At 40.6% G+C, this 18781-nt stretch overlaps 1 protein-coding gene across 2 annotated transcripts in view; it reads left to right on the top strand.

Moving 5' to 3' along the window:
• The window catches only part of ATF6 (activating transcription factor 6), a 79740-nt gene that overhangs the window by 14412 nt on the left and 46547 nt on the right, over positions 1–18781 (top strand). Inside the window, exons 10-14 of one of the 2 annotated variants that reach the window (XM_086753759.1) lie at positions 8642–8785; positions 10616–10735; positions 11655–11757; positions 12895–12959; positions 16638–16749. In XM_086753759.1, coding sequence (XP_086609885.1) covers positions 8642–8785; positions 10616–10735; positions 11655–11757; positions 12895–12959; positions 16638–16749 — 544 coding nt within the window. Of the gene's footprint in view, positions 1–8641; positions 8786–10615; positions 10736–11654; positions 11758–12894; positions 12960–16634; positions 16750–18781 lie in introns of both variants that reach the window. The other variant, XM_086753758.1, reaches the window with a different exon arrangement.

Below are 18781 nucleotides of genomic sequence, written 5' to 3'. Positions count from 1 at the left end.
GGGAATTCAACCCCCTAAATTCTGGAGCAGACTTTGAAATTCCCTTAGCTGGCCTTACTGTAAGATCCTTCTCAGTTTCTTTATCAGAAGTGATAGGATTCTTTGAAGGCTAGAGGTGAAATGAAAGAACTGATACATAGATTTTCTCTTTAGCTGCCTGTTTCCGTCAAGTCAGAGAAGGCAGGGAAGCAGTTGGGTTGTCTGGGGACAGGAATGTGAAGCTGAAGGACAGGCAGTCCTGCAGACCCTCTGTGTCCTGCAGCAGGTCGGTAGAGGTGCAGTGCAGTGTTTGGGCACTTGGCAGCCCACAAAAAACATCTGGAGGGTAGATTGCGTAGTTAGTTCTGTGTTTTCTTCTGCGTTAGTGGATGTGTGTTGTGCTAGCACTGCTTCAGACGTAATTTTGATTATTGGTCTTAAGCCTTGCTGACTGTGTACGTAAGTGGCGAGATGTCTGTGATATTTCATGGAGGACTCTTGAGGTTGTGCTGTTCTGCTGTTTTAAGATTATGAGAAGCAGTCCAGGATGTGGCAGCCCTTGACAGACAAATTTAGCAGATAAAATTATTCTGCTGACACACTTTTTCGTGCTGACAAATATACTACTATGTGTATGGGTAATCTGTAACATTGAACATGGGAATATGGGAGTAGGGCTGAAAGTCTGGTAGGGGAGCTGGTGGATTGACCAAAGAAATCTGTTTGAAAATATTGGAGGGAGAGTCTGGTCCAGTCTGTTGAATTGCCAACAAGCTTTTCAGAACGTCCTTCAGTCTTGGAAATGGCACCGTGTTATCTCTCATAAAAAGTGTTAGTTGAATGAAATGTAAATTGAATGTAATATAAATTGAATACTTTCTGGTTGTGAAAGTAGCTTCTAAAGAGTTAATGGTAACTGCATTATATTGTACTGTGTTACTGAACTCTTTTGGGTTTGTTGATATTTGTACAGAAAACTGAAACTTTGAATTATTCAAAGCATAAGTGATTTAGCAGGAATTCTATTAGTGCAAGTTTCTATTTCATCTGTTTGCTTTGTACTAGAAGAAAGACGTCCAGGAATTTCCCATCTGAGTGTAAATGAACTGTTCTCTAATCTTTGTGAATTATTTGGATTTAACATCTATTAAAAATTCCTTTTATTATTATTTAAGAATGATTGGTGAGGTGTATGAAGGGAAAAGGGTACATTTTGATTTAATTCCTTGAAGAGCTCACCCCCTTGCCTCAGTCTTACATACCATGAGGTGTAAGACAGGAATTGGCAACCCACCGAGTTTGCACAAAAGGCAATGAGCATACAAAACTTGGCATGCAGCAGGTTTGGGAGCTGGAACCACGACATCTGGAGGCAGATATCTGTGGGAGACAACATCTCCTGCCTTAGCACTTGCCTTCTCTGAGAGCCAGTGTTGGTCAGCATGGCTGTATTCTTGGCTGGCATGGCACTCATGAAAGATCGCTGACTTCTGGCATTAAGCATCATCTAATCAGCTGTGCATTTTTCTTATCATCTATAACACAAAATCTGAAAATTTTCAGACTGCTACGATTCCTAGGTGCCTTTTTTTTTTTCTTTGTTTAATTTCCATATTTCTGTTAGACTGCGCCTGGGTAGTAAACAATCTGAAAATGTATTAAAGCAGCACAAACGATGCTGAAACAAATGGAAACCAAGCACGTGTTCAGGTCTAAACAATACATGTATTTTGGGACTCTTTGTTTCTCTTCCCCATTCCAATTTGAATATAAATTGTCTTGTGTGTTTGGGTTTGTTTTGTTTTGTTTTTTTTTTTAATGCAAGTCCTACATGTGGTAGTGAAATATTTGCAGGAAGCAAACCCAACTAAAGTATAAAAAGTAGGGAAGGGAGAAGAATCACAGAAGATGCAAAAGGTGAATTTTCTGCGTCTGTGCTTCTTGAGGCAGTAGCAGCAAAGCATGTGAGCTTGCTAGTGGCCATAGCATTACTTTCTTGCCTATGAAAAATGTTCAATTAGTTGGTTTGGTTTTTTCCCCCTAATCAGTCTACTCAAGCTTACATGGTGATCATCATCTAAGAACAATCTTACAACTTCATAAATGCTCTAAGCCAGCCAGAATGTATGCTAACTACCATTTCAGTTATTTAGTGGACAGAAAACAAAGAAAAATATGAAGCTGGAGAGAGAAAAGGCAGATCTGTGAAGAGATTGGAACAAGGGGTTTGAGAATGTGGTGTGATTCTTTTTTCTTTTATTTATTAATTTTGGGTTTTCTGACAAGTTGGCCATCTCTGTTTGGCTGGAACCCCTTTCAAACTGGAAAACAGACTTGACTTAAGCTGTGTTGTGGTGGAGGATGACTGAGGTGCTGATTGACGGAGCTAAGTAAAGCTGCTGCTTCAAAATCTCTTGTGTCCTGTTGACCTAGATAAGCTGCACTAGAATTGCTGGCCTTTTGTAGCAACTTCATTGCAGCTCCTCCCTAGTGTCCTGATGGATTTTCCTCTACTTTCCAGGACTATCCTGGAAACTGAATAATGTATTTAAAAATCAGAATCACTGAGCAATCTGCAAATAAAGTCACCAGCCTTGGTAGCTGAGAAGCGTGATTTTTCTGCTATTGTCATAGACTGCAACAAATGGAGAAGCAGTGATTTTTTTATTCTTCAAAAACTTAAAGATGTGTTCTGTTTCTTCGATTGGTGGCACCAATATTAGGAAAAGAAGCCGAAAAGTGATAAGATTAATCATCTTTTACTAAAAATGAGGAAATCACCCAAGAATCACAGCAAGCAGGAGCCTAGGGATACTTCAGCAGTGGGATTTTGGAAGGTTAGAAAAATAATTTTGTAGTTCCCTTAAAGGGAGCAGTAGCTGTGCAGGCAAAGGAGCTAATCTCCTTACCATAACATCACATGCAGCAAGTGTTCTGTTTTTGCAGAGATGTTTGAGCTGTATGTTGTGTGCTCGGGTTTGTCAGTGCAGATCCCACTCACAGCAGTCAATCTTGGCCAGTATGGTCTGGATCTCACCACTGTGCTGTCTTGTGAGACTGAGCAGCATCATGGCATATTTGAAAACACCCCAAATGTCCTCTTGAGTCATATGTGCTAAGCAGACTAAAGCCATGTGTCTTGACACCTGCCTAAAATGAAGGACAATGACTAGCAACTGAAACACTGTATGTGGTTGTATTTTTTTTTCTCCTCTCATGCCTTAACCGTTCTTCCTGATTGTGCGTGTGCCCCTTCCTCACTCCATTCCAGTACAAAGTCAGGCAGATTAGTTCAAATCCCTAGTGGCTTGTAGCGTAATGGAGGAGGAACTCCCCAGACAGGCTCCTTGCTTGTCCTTTGCCACTTTCTAGCTGAGCTGGTGCTTGATCTGGGAGTGGTGCTGAACTGTGATCTCTGAACATTGTACCCGTGGCCCGTGACTTCCCTCAGCTGCCAGTTGGATAACATTGTCTAAACTTGTGCCGACTGCTGAATCATGTCTAAAAGGTGTTCTGAGAACAGAGAACCACACATCGTGGGCTGTACAACAGGGTGACATTCTTGCTCTCAGTTCATCCAGTCCTGTGTGTTTTTTGCACTGGGTGAAGGATAGAAAGGATTGTTTCTCTGCTATTTGCAAGCCTCAATAGCCTTCCATATATCTTTGTGAGGTTAATAGACTTAAATGGGATGTATACCTGAAGTTATGCTAGCATACATACAAATGATGACAGTCAAGGGGCTATTAATTTCTTGCACACTAGTAGGGAGGAACTAGTGAAGTGTAAAGAGAAAACTATTAGATGAGTGCAAGAGGCATGCAACAGTGCCAAGTTAGCCGGCTCCTTCTAGCTGCCAAGGAAATACAGAACCCTCTGAGTGTTTTGGCAAGAACAGGAGAAGCTCTGGGAGACATTTGTGGCTCTTAACACTTCTAATACGAGAAACTTACTTTAATGTTTGTGGCACTGAAAGAATACATTTCAGTGCTGAGTTGAGTGTACATTTATGTTGGAGACGGCCCAAAGCTAGAAACCTGCTTCTGTAGCACACCTTTGGTCTTGTGTTGTATTGCCCCCTTGAAGAGAGGGAGAGAAATTGAGAGTAAAAGGACAAGTTGAGTAATTTGGACTTGGATTGAGGTTCCAGACCTCTCAGAACCTCTCTTGATGGGTTGGTGCTTGAATAAAATTGAATAATCGTTATTTTCTTACAAACTATGACTGCAGGAGCAGGAAGTGATTTCTTCCTCCTTCCTTTACTGATCACAGCCACGTGTTCATTGTGGCAGAGTTGTGCCTTGGCCTGGTGGTGCTTGCTTGCCTTGTCCTACCGCTGCTGGTGCAGTTGCAGAGCCTGCACAGAATGCCAGATGCACTCGCTGATAACTTACCCTTTTCTATGTGTGTTCATCTGCTGGACTGGGAGTGAAATGCAGAAAGTTTCTACCCTGAATTAACATAACAGTTGAGACTGCTTGCATCAGGCTTTCCCAATAAAGGCCAGCCCATTTCCAAATAATTCTATAGAGTTTTCTAAGCAAAAAAAAATGCTCTGCGTGTTGCTTTCTTCCTTTCTTTTCTAACAGCTTTATTGAAAATAAATTGCTTTTTAAAGAAAGCAAAACACAAGAAAAAGAAAGTTCTTTCCAGTTTGGGTGGCTTTCCTTGTCCTTTCCAGCAGAGGAGAGAGGCCACGCTCCTCTCACCAGCCCAGCGCTCGCAGGGGCTTGCTCTGGAGCAGCCTGGCAGGAGAAGGTGGTGCCTTGCTGTCGGCAGATGGTGCCCTCATCAGGCATAAGAAACAAGAAATACTTTCCAGAGAGCGTTTGGCACTGTGGCAGCCTTGTCTGGAGTCAGTTAGGAAGAGGACAAGGTCCTCAGTTGGTGTCTCATTTCAATGTCAACTTTAGCCTGTTGGAAATATCCCAGCTCATATTCAGAGATGGTTCTGTCCCCAGAAAACTCTTTGTTATGATATCGCTATTGGCTTTTGTCTACAAATTACTGTATAATTTAAATGTCAGTATTCAAAACTTGAAGTGCACAGGGTTTATTCAGCCAGAAGTACAAATGAAATTTAGTTTTGAGCTCCTGGCAAGACCTGCTTTCCCATTTATCAAAGTGACATTCAAACCAAAGAAGTAAAAATACAACTAAAACATCAGGTGCCGTTGAATGCCTGGAGAAACCATGACAGGAGTGTTGCTTTTCTTTCCCGCTTGTAGTTGAATTTATCTGCACTTCTGAACAAACATCTGCATGAAGTATTTAGTGGTTCTTTCTTTTTTCTCTTGGATCTGATTTTGCATCTTAAACAAGCCAATAGCTCAGCCAGCTTGGACAGGGTGTTTGTGGCTGTGTGAAAATCCTTTAATGCTCACGGTATCTGGGATGTCCAAATACAGGTATGTAAGCATGGCCGAGCAGAAATGGTTCCAGCTTCTATCTTCCAAATGGTTGTCTTGTCCAGTAAAGAGATTTCTCAGCTTCAGTCTTTCTTGACTTTTCATGTGGGGCAGTAACTCAATTCCTGCAAATAGTAGGACTTGCTCAGGGCAGGTGTGCCAAAGTGCTCGCTCTTTTCCAAATTCTCACCTTGTAGCCCAACACAATGAAAAAAAATAGTCCATGCTTTTGCTATCTGTCATATTAAAACATTTTTTTTAAGCAACTATTTATATCTTAACTGAAAATTCTGTATTTCAGAAGCTTTTTTTTCCATCTGAATTGGGGTCTTCTACCTTTCTCTTTCACTGTTTCTAGCCTCTTCTACTTGATGTTTTCACATGTTCAATATGAACTTCATCTTCAGTGTCATGGTGTTGGGATCTGCTCTGTGGACCCTTCCTATTCCAGCTCGTATTGCTGCTGTTCTGTCTAGCACTTTTAAAGCTCAGTATGTCTTGGGTGGGCAAATGTTTCTAGATGTAGCTCTGCAGGAGAGGTCTGTCCTTCCTCCGAGGTGCTAAAGGGATTCCTTGGTCCTAAGTCATGCTTTTCCCACATGTCCCCCTTTGAGATGTCAAAGGAGGAATATTTCTGATACCCTGTGTCATACCCTCATGTACCTGCTTGGCAAGGAAAGGTCTTTGAGAGTGAGAAGTCAAAGGATATAGACGGTTACCTGAAGATGGAGCCCTGTTTACAGACAAACTCCACAAGTGATCTCTTGTGAGAGAAAGGAAGGGGAAGAAATGCTACAACAGAACAACATCATCTGTTGTTCAGATGGAGAAAAAACTAACAAAACTCCCCAGGTAACTAGAAGGTGGAAGCAGGGCAGTATTTCAAGTTGCAGTGTTTTCCTTATCCAAAATGAAAGTTCTTTTGGTTTTCGGTCATTGCCACAAACCAAAGGAGCAAGGAAGGGGATGGTTTTTGTTGTTTTTTTTTGTTTGTTTGTTTGTTTTTCTCTTGTTAAGGCGTATTTGAAACTTTGAGAAGGAAGCTTTTGATCATCTTCAACATCCTAAAAAATGAGTGGGAAAGAGGAGGCAAATGTAGCCCATGTAGCTTAAGGCAGAACTTGCTGCTAGATCTGCTTCAAAAGAACCATTTTGCAGAAAATAACAATCCTGGTAAAGGAAAGGGTATTGGAATAAATACCATGAATCATATATTTTGTTGTCGAGTTGGTGCCCATGTTCTCAGAAGTGGGAGCCATGGTTTATGCCTGTAAGGTATCTTCTTTCAGGTTGAAACATCCCATACTTAGCTACTGCCAAAAGTGAGATTTTAATTTTGATTAAAAGATTAAGGTGTTTTAAGCATGAGAAAAGTAAAAATAAATATTTCTTCTCGGTTACAGCTGACATGATAAAATGTGTGTGGTTTTGAGTGGCTGTACAGCTAAAACAACTAAATAACAAAAACTGAAGATCAGCTGTGATTGCAGAGCAGTTCTTATCTTTATCCTTGATGGACTTGGTTTGGATTTCTCTACTTTTGTTCGGACTTCAGGGCAAACTGGAGTAGCAATATGTTGCATGTGGCATTTCACCTCAAACTAGTCACCTCGCCAAGCTGGAACCTGAAATAATAAGAATTGCCTTTGCAGAACAAGGCAGATAGAAAGGAGGACCCATTGTGGGAAAAACTGCAGATTTGTTACAATTCTACTGATTATGTTTTTGTCAGCTTTAACTAAGTAATTACATGGAAAGTTTCTTTGGTTCAACTTGTCATTTTTAACAGGAAAGGAAAGAAATAGGATAGGATAAAGTGCCAGACCCAGTAGGTCATCAACATACTGGATGACTGATAAACTTCAGGCTGTGGAGAAATGATTTGCAGGAGAGTTACAACTTTCAGATCTTCTGATGGATATTCTTGATTTCATAAATAAGCTTCCAGATACTTTTAGCTGTCATGGCTGCAAATTAGGTAGAGTAGGGACGTTTCACAGATGAGCGGTTTCCAGCAGGAACGTGTGGTGTGCGTGTAAGCATCAGCCTTACTTTTGAGCTCTGGTTCTGGGCTTGAGATGCTACCAGCTGTGCTGATGCTTTCATTGGAAGAAAAGAAACATGATCTCATAAAATATAGTGGATAGCAGAGATTGTTTCTGTAAAACTGGATAGCCTGATGTTGCCTGATCTATGAGGCTGTGAATAAACCATGCAGCTTTCCATGCTGTGCAGTAGAAGCAATGAGACATTTGGGTGCTAGCGTACATATACAGTAAGGAAACTGTCTGTAAGTACTTTTCTTCCCACTGCCACTATTGAGAACAGAGCCTGTGGCATTTCTGCTGCCCTGATTCTGTGCTGCTGCCTGGAAACCTGAAGGAGAGGAGGCAGTCCAAACGACGTCAGCCTGGGTCTGGGATTGCCCTGGCTCTGGCAGTTCTGCAGAATGTGACACGATTGCTCACGGGGAGACCTGGGTTACTGCTAACAGGAGCGCAAATGTGCTGGCAAAAGAGAGGGGATTTCTAGGCAACTATGTCTGTATGCCTTCTGCTTAGTTGTGGAGTATTTAATCTGCCCTCCTTGCTAGTTCTTGCCTTTCTCTGTTATTACCATTTCTGTTCATTGCCTGTTGCAAAGTGATGCCATATAAAAAATAGCAAAATGAGATCTTTCCCCGCAGACCATTGCCTGCTGCCGCTATGTAGATGGGATTGTCAGCGCTACCAATGTTTCTAAATCCAAACTGAATTGAACGTACATGAGTTTGTGTACAGTTTGTTAGGTATCTGGCATAATATTCCAGACTTGCAGCTGCATGGAATTTGGTAGCTATATATTTTCCTTACAGATTTTGTTCATATAAACTATGTCAATTGTGCTTTGAGGCTGATAAAAGTTAAAGTTCAGGGGTACTTTAAATTGAATATAGGTAATTTTCTTATGCCTGCAGATCTAGGTTGCAAACAGGTTGATCTCAGTTTCATCAGGTGAAGCTAGCTTATGGGGGAGCATGAAAACCAAAACATCAAAATCCTTTGAACAATTAAAATTGAAGAAGGGAATGGAATTGCTTTTCTGTCTACTAATGCTTTGAATGACAGTAATATAATGACACAACGTAAACCTTGTCATGTAACATAGCAGCAGCCAGAAACTTATCCACCTGAGTATTTAACACCTTACAGTGAAGTGTGTTGCAGACCCTTTATATATGTGGTATGTTTTGCTATGGTTATTATGTTTTCTAGTGTATTCGAAAAAGATCCCAATGGAATTGATTCCACTGCAAGTCCTAGCCACCGGACCAGAAATCTTCTGGAATTCTCAGCAAGCCAGGAGTCCAGCACAGCTCAGAAAATACCTGGGGATATCATTCCTGAGAAGAGTAATGGGTGAGATGAAAACCTTTAACATATTTTCAATGGCAGAGGGCAACAGTACTTTTAGACATCACTGCCCTTCCATTTGCTAACGTTTTTGGCCCGTGTTGTTGCTGATTTCTAAAACAACTGAGCTTACACACACAGTGTTTTGAAAACTGATTGCTTTTATTTTTTTATTATTTAACAAAGTTTAACAGGTTGCTTTTCAAATGAGTGTGATGTTTTGTCTCCAAGATTACCCAATATGCAGAGCTTCAGAAGTGCCCCCATGGCTATGCTGTATGGTGTTAGGGACAGGGTGGTGGAAGAGAGCATATAAACAAGTGTATGTCATGATGATTTTCATGACCTTCTTCAGTTCTTCATCTGTCTGCTTTTTTCCCTGATCTTTATTTTAGCTTGCATAGTTATGTTGTTTGTCATACTAGCTCTCTCTTCTTACTCCTTAAGCTGGAGTATTTATTTTCTTAGTTGCTCAAGAGAAGACGGGGGAAGTTGACAATTAAGAACATACTCTGAACTTAGCACTGTACTTTTTTAGAAATCTTTGAATCCATTCTTATGCTTACCCATTATTTAGTTCTATAGTTGCTTTCAAGCTTCCTAGGTCTCTAGCATTCAGTGTGTAAGTGAACGTATAATTGTCTCCAGATTGAAGTCTGGCTCATCCAGCTCATGTTTTCCCCTGACAAGATTTATCCTATCAGGTTGTCCCTTTCCAGTAGAGTGTTTTGGCTGGTTGAACAAAGCCAGGCACAGATGTGCAGAAAGCCCTAATGTATTTTGCCGTGCAGAAAAAAGGCAATAAATCAAGAGCATTTTAAGGCTGTAGCCATGGTGAGGGCTTTGTGTCATATGTGGCACGTTTCAGACCATGACTTATGTGATGTAGTAGTAGAGCGGTTCTCTTAGGAGGATATGCTAGTGCCTATACAACCTCCTCTTTCACTCTTTCACCCTGTTTTTTGGCAAGCTGTGAGCTTTTCGCTGTGTGTTCTGTTTCATCAGTTCTAGATGCAGTAAACTGGAGAAGCAGAAATAAAGATGGAGAGAGAGCTAGGAAGGGAAGGGGAATGTGAATAAGGCTTTCATAAGCTCTTATGCCTGATTTTTCAGAAAGAAGTAGAGGTTTAGGAGCCACAAGTCTTTGTGAAAACAAAGAGGACTAAGGCTATTTTCTTGATAACCTATCAAGAAAGAAACATGTAATAGATATTTGGTGATAAGTATTTAGCCCCTCAGGGGGTACAGATAACCAGAAGAAAGGAAAGGTCTTTGCTTTGTTGCTGAGAGTGCTGTGGATTTTTGTATTGAAATACATGCTCTTTTTCACTTTTCATCAAAGCCAAGCTGGCTTCTGAAGACCGCTGGAAAACTAAATCCTCTCCACTCGGTTGTAATACAGTTTTCAGCTGCTCCATTGTCATATACCTCATGGTCTTTACGTCTGCGTCGTTATAGTGGCTAATAAATTTAGTATTTCTGTAGCAAATTTTGCATGGCTTTGGAATGAAACAGAAAGTTGCCTGTGCAGAGATCTCTACGTGTGATGAGGAATATTTTACAGGCTTTATTTTCTTTCAGTATCTGGTCTGTTTAGGAAAAAATCTGACATCTGCTAATGCTCATCTGTTTTCCCTGTGTTGAGCGCTATCAGACCCGTTTGGGGAATTGACTGAGACTATTGGATATTTGATAGAAATGGTTTTTCAGACGTCCCACAGGAGCAGCTGTAAGCTTTGTGGGTTTGCTGATTGTGGTGCTTATTCTCTGGATTTGGTCAAAGGTTCATGAAAAACTATTTCAAGGGATTTCTTTGTCTTTTTTTTTTTTCCTCAGGTCTGATCGTTCTGTATCTGATAACAAAGCACTGATGATTGTCTCAGAAGAACCACTGTTATATATTTCACCACCGCCACCCCCTTGTCAGCCCCTGATCAACCGGACAGAGTCGCTGAGGTGAGCAAACAAACTTTTCTGAGCATTTAAACTTTTATTAGGAGTTTAGGTATAAATTTTGTGTTGGGTGAGTGCTGCTGGACAGACAGCTGTGAACAATGTTACTGTCCATTCATAGTGTTCATCCAATATGTGACCAGTGCCTCTCTGCACTGTCCGGTGTCGTCTACCATGGAGACAGGAGAATGACTTGGATCTTTGTCATCTTTTTATGCTTTTAGTAATGATTTTCACTCAGTTTTCATGTTGATCATTTGGCAATAACTGAATAACAATTTTCTGATTACCTGGAGGCTTTTCATTACTTGAAAGAGAAATCACTTCATATGTAGAAATGCTAATAATACGGAAATCAAGTCCAACTAAAAGCGTGTTCCATCTGAACTACATAAAAGATCGTCTCCTGCCTTTCAGCTTCCAGTACATGCAAACTTAACCTGACATTGCAGGTGTGCTTTATTCGCTGTTAGAAAACACCTGGCTTTACTTTTTCAAAAGATATGAGTGCATCACTAACCTTATCTTGATTGATTGTCCGTTCTTTCTCTCACATTTATTTGCCATAGTTTAGCCTTCTTAACCAATATTTTGTCTTGAACTGATCAGTTTTTTATTTTAAATTTCAATAGTCCTTCCAGTAATTTCAGAATTACTGTTCACTGGGCAAAAGAAAGTACTGTATCTGCTTTATGTTGAAACATCCATGATCCCAATATTTTATAGGTATTTTCTTACGAATTCCCTCATATGTTTAGTCTTGCAATTACATTTTCTTACTCTAGTGTTAAAAATAAGTTATCATAAGGTGAAAGAATAGTAATCTGCAGTGTCTTTATAGTGGCTAGTTAAACTGTTTTCTAAATTAAAAAAAATTGCCACAGTTCTTAGAAACATCTGTTAATACTGCGGGTTTTTCTAGGCTGAATCATGAACTTCGAGGATGGGTCCATAGACATGAAGTGGAACGAACACGGTCTAGAAGACTGTCAAATAACCAACAGCAGAAAGCACGGGTTATGCAGGTAGGCAGGTTTATACTGGTAAGTCAATAGCATGACAAGATAATTTCAGACAACATAAAAAAATATTCTCTCTTACATATCTGCACTTGTCATTATAGACAAAAGTAGCAATGATGCCTGTAATTAGGGTACACAACATTTCCCATTTTAAATTGCTGGGTTTGGTTGGTCATTATGTTGTCAAAGTTCTTCTATTCCTGCTCTTGGATTCAGGCTAAAAGCTTTTAATTTTTTTAGCACTCATCAAAATGTGTTCAGTGTTTTCTAAAATGACTTCTCTGTAAGGCTGTGTAAGGATAAGGATAAACAGTTCGTTAATGGAGAGAAATATAACCTCAGCACATTAATCTGGCTCATGGTTAAGGGGCACAGCTGATTGGTTTTGTTGAAATAGTTCTGTTTCTTTTTTTTTAATTTTTGCTAGAGGGATATGTTTTTTGTAAGAGTACAGAATTATGAGATTTGTGCTCGTATTTCCCATTTTTAAAATCCCTTTCATCTACGTGGCATACTGATAGTGAGGATGAAATTAAGGTCATGAATTTTCAAAGCTAGTAACAATCTTAAAAGGAATTGAACCTAACAACATGGGAAATACCATGCTTTTCTACAGAAAAATTATTGACTACTAAACTTCAGATTCCTCTCACTGTTGTCCAAAGGAAGGTGGTAGAACATAGAAGTAGAGTGAGTCTGGGTGCTTCTAGTGTTTCAAACAGCAGGAGCATGTTGTGGGTAGTATATTTTGGCAGAGGTATAAAGTGGATGTGACTTCAGAAGAATTGTGCAAATCTGACATCAGTGATAGCAAGTTTTGCACGTGGAGGACACAATATATGCAACTGTTGTGTTTGGTGCCAGCTTCACTTCTTTGTGTGTAAATGTGTGACTTTAAATTTGGCTGGATTAAAGCACTTTTTTTCTTTGGCTCCAGCTTGATTGCTGGTTGCTATTTCAGTTAGTCAGATTTCACCAGTGAAAAAATGTACGTTTATTGTTTGGGACACTTGTTAACCTCCGCACCCCATTATATATTCACTCTCCTACAGCTGTGATTCGTGTTTTATGCAGTGCCAAACCAAGAAAATGGTTACTGTTTTCAGTTTGTGTCATGTTTTTGTTTTACCTCTTTTTCAGAGCTCCCTCAGTGAGAAGAGAGATTCCCAGCTAATGGCCATGCCTTACACAGACACCAGGCTCAGGTAAGGCAGAACAACTGTTTTGTTATTACTTTCTACTTAATAACCTTGTTTCTCACCAACAGCTAGTAAAAAATGCCAGTTTTCACCTTGTTGTCACAATTCTTAAGCCAGGTGCTAGCTACATTTATGGGCCTAATTTCTGTCCCTTAGCAAATAACTGCTTCTAATGATTCACACCACGCTTAAAGAAACCCCTGTATCACAGCACCACACTTCTGGGGTCTTTCTACCAATGAGTCTTAAGAAAATCTTTACTTCAGTCTGCAGCGTCCCTTCCTAAACAGACTGGTATCTTAAGGGGGTGGGAAAAAAAGGGAGAATTGTCTTGGGATTATTTGAAGCAACATCATTAGTTTATAAGAAGATTTCAAAGGGCCGTTGAGTCCAGTAAGAGAAAGTTTTCTCTCACTGTCTTCAAACGTAGAGTCATTGTAGCCAGCACCAAATTATTTTGACAAAGTTAAAGTATCATTACATCTTTTTTGTCTAGTTTGTCTTAATCTCTTGATTTTCGTTGATGATGATTAGAACACAATAACACGGAGTTTCCTGTTTGCCCCTGCCCTCCCCTCTGCATAACTATCCTGTCCCTCTTCCCTGAGTACAGGAAGAGCTGGAGAGAAAATTCTCTTTCCTGGATTCTCTGTGAGAGTGTTTAAAAGGATCTTTGCTTTGAAGTGGCAAAGAGGAGTATAAGAGCAGTATGGAGTATAAAGGAGACTTTTCATTGAGAACAACACCAGAAATATTGCTGCTGCAGCTTTGAAAGCAGGATCAGCCTGGGAGAAAATAGTAAGCTGCAGACAAATGTTGTGGAAACCAGACTGACAAATTTTGATATGTCTTAACTAATAAGAAAAAAAGAAAAAGCTTTTTTAGTTCTCCAGGCAGATGAAGGACGCCTGTTTTAACTGAAGACTGGACGAACAAGCCTCATAGTATAAGGCAGTTTAATATACATGCTTGCATTACTCTTCAAAAAAAAAAAAAAAAAAAACAACAACCCTGGATTATTAGAAACAGCCTGCAACATCATGCAGCTCTGCGTGGAATAATCTGCTGTGCTCAGAAGGAAGAGAGGTTTGGGGTTTTTTTTTTTGGATGAATGATGTTTAAATGAACAGGACCAGTGAATCATGGCAGCAGCATGCTGTGACTGTCCTGGAACTGCTAAGGTAGAAAAGGCTTTCAGTTCATCCCAGAGCAGTCAGCTATTAGATGCTCCATGAAATCGTAGAATCACAGGGTAGTTTAGGTTGCAAAGGACCTCTGGAGATCTCCAGTCCAACCTCTTACTCAAAATAGGTTTAACTTTAGGTTTACTGTGTGGCTCTGTCAGAAGAGACTGTCTCCATCTCCATTAAGAAGCTGACATGACATTAAGAAGCTGAGCATTGCAGTGAGACCGGCCCCTCAGCCTCCTTTCCTCCAGGCTGAACAAGCCCAGGTCTCACTGTCTCTTGTCTCTCCTTGTACATCCTACACTCCAGCCCCTGGCTGTAGTGCCAGCCCAGTTTGCAATTGCCTTCCAGATGCTCTGCTGGCTCGCATTCAGATTGCTTGCCAGCAACCCATGCCCTTCTCTGCAGGACTTGTGCCTCATCGATGGGAAGGACGAGAAAGGTGTTTTTCATTCATTTCTGTCATTGATGCTACGCCTGAGGCATTGCCTTTGGAAACCTGTTAATGCACGAGCAGTGTCTCTGCAGATGTGTAAAACCAAAACCACTTGTAGGTTTCCTGAGATGTAACATAAATGTTTGTAGATGGCCCCGAAGCTTTTATTGAAGTGCATTTTTGTGGAGTGTACAGTCAAAGCTTTTAACTTTTAATACAAGTGATTAATTTTTAATGGCCAGACTCAGCACCACTGTTTTAGATACACAATTTAATATGATGCTTTCTTGTAATATGGTAAGGCATTATTAAAACAACTGGTAGCTTTGCACCTGCTTTCAGATCTTAAGTTACTCCCTTCCTTTCATGGAGCAGGCCATAGTGAGTACCCTTAAATGCCCAAGCGTAAATATGGTGTAATACCAGTAATCCACTGGTATTGCTTGGATTTTGGGGCGAGTGTTAGACTCCTTCCATGGACCCAAGAGAGCTTTGTAAAGGCCCAGTGATTTCCAAGTGCTTTGGAACAGCTTTCTCTCATGGCTTGATTTAGAATTATAAAAGGCTTGTTTTTAGGTCTAGCTGTATCTTCTGGAGTGTGGGCGAGCGAATGGATCTGTGGAACCTGTTTCAATTTTCAGGATGTGTTTTACTGAGCAACGCGTGGGCGTGATGCCTTTTGTCACAGTAAAACTTCAATGCTGAATCTCAGGGGTGGTTTGGTGGGCCTACGTGTTTTTATGAATGAGTAATCAAGCTCAAATTAGCTCCAATCTTTGTTTCCTCTGTGCAAAGGATGTGATCTGATTCATCACTTGCATAGTTCTGCTAAAGAGGACAGATAGGGTAGAGCTGCCTGCTCGTGATCCCGCAGGACTTACACCCCCTATCCTGTTAAAGGGCAAGGGGCTTGGCAGCTGCAGTCCTTCGATTGCAACAGGGCTGTTAGCGGTAAGAGAGGAGATAATGATGGTCTACTGTTACTGCTGCTCAAGAAAATAACTTGATGATAGATTTGTGCCATGTTTTGGGTGCACAGTTGTGTGTATTTTCAAAACATACCAAAATAATCTAAGTCAGCTACCACAGTTTAAAATCTGGGTCAGCAGAAGACAGCTTGGGAGGGATAGCCTAATCAGTGTTTTTGCCACAAATACTGCAAGTAGACAGTATGCTATTAAAGTGGGAAAGAATTAAAATAACTGGTTGAGGGTCCAGCTAATGGTTTGTGTAAGTACAGCTTTCCAATTTGATTAAATATGTTATTTTTGAATGGGGTTGGGAAAGTATACGTGATAGCAGTACATGCTGGGAATTCCTCACCTTTCCAAGATAAACAGTGGATAAGTACTGTGATTGTATGACTTGCCAGAGTTTTTGCTTAGAATAGTTTAGACAGAGTGTCTTTTCCTCATGTCTGATATATGTAAGATGAGAATTGTGAAGAAGATAAGCCAGAATTTATTTTTGCTCCACTGTCTGAATTGAAAATCAAGAGCGAATCTTTCAGTTAACCAAAGAGATACAAAAAAAAAAAAAAAAGTGAGAGAGAAGATGGGGTTGTCACTAGACAGTAAATTAAATGCTCTGTTTATGCTTAACTTGGCACTTCTTTCAATTTGATTGGTTTGGATCCTTAACAGTAACAATCAAACAAACAAAAATAAATATTTTTATTTTTTAATTTCGAAATTATATTTCATTCTAAAATTTGCTAAAATCTGTTTTCAGAAGTCATTACAATTTTTCGGACACTTTAGGTTGACTTGAATTTTTTTCTTTTCTTGTTGAGCTAGCAAGCAGGTTTTTGCCAGCCTCAAAAGCAGGAATAAAACCAAATCTGGAAAAGTTTCCTGCAGCAAGACCTTTAGAGCGCTGTAAACTTTCAAAAAATACCCAGTAGTTTCACTATCATCACCTGTTTTTAATGTTCCTCGTGCTCCCCTCAATGGATGAAGAGCTGCTGTTCTTCTGAAAAGCAGGTCTTTAAAGTTGTTGTCTCATTGAAGTTAACTTTCTTGTCTAAAATAATTACCTTCCTCTCCTTCTTTATTTCAGCAGGAACTCAGGGAATGAGCTGCAAGTGTATTATGCCTCTCCAAGGAGCTATCAAGACTTTTTGGAAGCTATTCGCAGAAGAGAAGATACATTCTACGTGGTGTCGTTTCGCAGAGTAAGTGTAGCAGGTGTTCAGTATTGGCCTTTTATGTGTATCTGTAAGACTGTTTCTTGTAATACAAAAGACGACCTAGTCAAGGTTGAAACTAAATTTGTGTCTTCAAACGTGATGCTTTTGTGTTTTCTTTGCAGTAATATGGCCAGATCATGGTCTTTGCAAAATATGCCCATCATAGTTAGGAATGAATCATAGAATGGTTTGGGTTGGAAGGAACCTTCAAAGGTCATCTAGTCCAACCCCCCTGCAAGGAGCAGGGTCATCCCCGACTAGGTCAGGTTGCTCAGAGCCTCATCCAGCCTGGCCTTGAACATTTCCAGGGATGGGGCATCCACCACCTCTCTGGGTGACCTGTTCCAGTGTTCTACAACTCGCATTGTAAAAAAAATTTTCCTAATATCTAATCTAAATCTACCTCCCTGTATTGTAAAACCATTACCCCTTGCCCTATCACAACAGGCCCCGCTAAAGAGTTTCTCCCCATCTTTCCTGTAGCCCCCTTTAGGTACTGGAAGGCTGCTGTAAGGTCTCCCCAGAGCCCTCTCTTCTCCAGGCTGAACAGCCCCAACTCTCTCAGCCTGTCCTCATAGGAAAGGTGCTCCAGCCCGATCATCATGGAAAGAGAGCTTTGCAGAAACCTTGTAGTGCCAAGGCAGGACAGCACAAAATAGCATGAACCCTGTGTTTAAACACTTACACATGGTAGCAGTCCAATAATCTGCACAGTTAACTGGGTATTTATTTAATAGCAGTATAAACCTTTTGTGCTTCTGGATGTAGGAATAAATGTACTCTGTGCACTGATTATTTCTGCTAGCTTAACATAATATCTCCATCTTCCCCTAAAACACTTGCATTTGCAGTTTTATGTGTCATATATTGCAGCTGTACAGGACTGCATGCAGTGGCACAATTTTTCTGCTGTTTTGTGACTTGTAAGTCAAGACGTGAGCAGTTCTGCTGTCTGTGCTGGGATGGAGCATAGGCTTTGGCTACAGCTTTGTCAGGCGTATCCTCACATCTGCAGTGCAGTTAGTGACAGTAAAAGCTGTTTTAAAATGGGATTCCAAGTGTTTGGTGGCACTTCCTGTGCTGCAAGCGTGAGTGGTGTTGAAGCCAGGACACCTGCAGTAGTTAGAACCCCTACTTGGGTTCTGGTGATGGAAATGGTCAAGGCAAACAGCTGCTGAAACACCAACTGAGGGTTGGGAGACTTTATTTTACAGAGGTCTTGATGAATCCTTAGACATGTCTATAATGCATATTTTCCCTGACCTGAACCTGAGGTCTTGGCTTGCCAAGCCTCCTGCCTTGCTATTTTGTGGTTGTGATATTGGATTAGAATTGTTATACACATGCTCACTCCCAGCCGTGGTTTTCCTAGGACCCTACAATTCTCCATTTGTTTCCTCATCGCAGGAGTGTCCTGAGAGGGGGTACCAAGGTGGTGGGGGACCAGTAGTTGCCACTACAACAGCTTATCCGGCTACAATCAATTCTGTGAGAGCACACAGATAAGCATAACTAGTTCTAGCAGCTTCAGTGCTATCATAATTCTACCAGTCACATATGTGATACACTATATGTACATAGAAAACACATTCCTGTTTCACTTGATCTACAGTAATTTTTAAAATTTGTGATACATGCCTTTAGAAAAGGTTTAGGCAAAATAAAAATAGCGGTGCTCTTGTTAGGATAAGGCTTTTATGCTGAGTAGAAATATGAGGTTAGTTTCCAGTCTTGGGATTACTGGGTTGTGTCACAAGGCTGGAATTTTGTTATTAAACACTTGGCATGTTCTGCTGTTCTTTCAGCTAGCAACACAAATATAGCCAGCACCAGGCTCCACATATCCTGAGGATGAGTAGAAGGGAGTGGGGAATTGGTTATAAAAGTTTTTCTGGAAACTCCAGCAAAAAGCAGAATAGTGTTTGTCTAGTCCTTCACTTGCAGCCGTTGCTCTGGTCCACCTGAATTCACGTACTGGTACGTAGGTTCTGTTTGCACTGTATGCGCTGTCGGATTA

This window comes from Chlamydotis macqueenii, chromosome 8 (assembly GCF_036417535.1).
Source record: "Chlamydotis macqueenii isolate bChlMac1 chromosome 8, bChlMac1.mat, whole genome shotgun sequence".
NCBI lineage: Eukaryota > Metazoa > Chordata > Aves > Otidiformes > Otididae > Chlamydotis > Chlamydotis macqueenii.
Note: the sequence above shows the minus strand (reverse complement) of the source record. Positions and strands in the feature narration are given on the sequence as shown.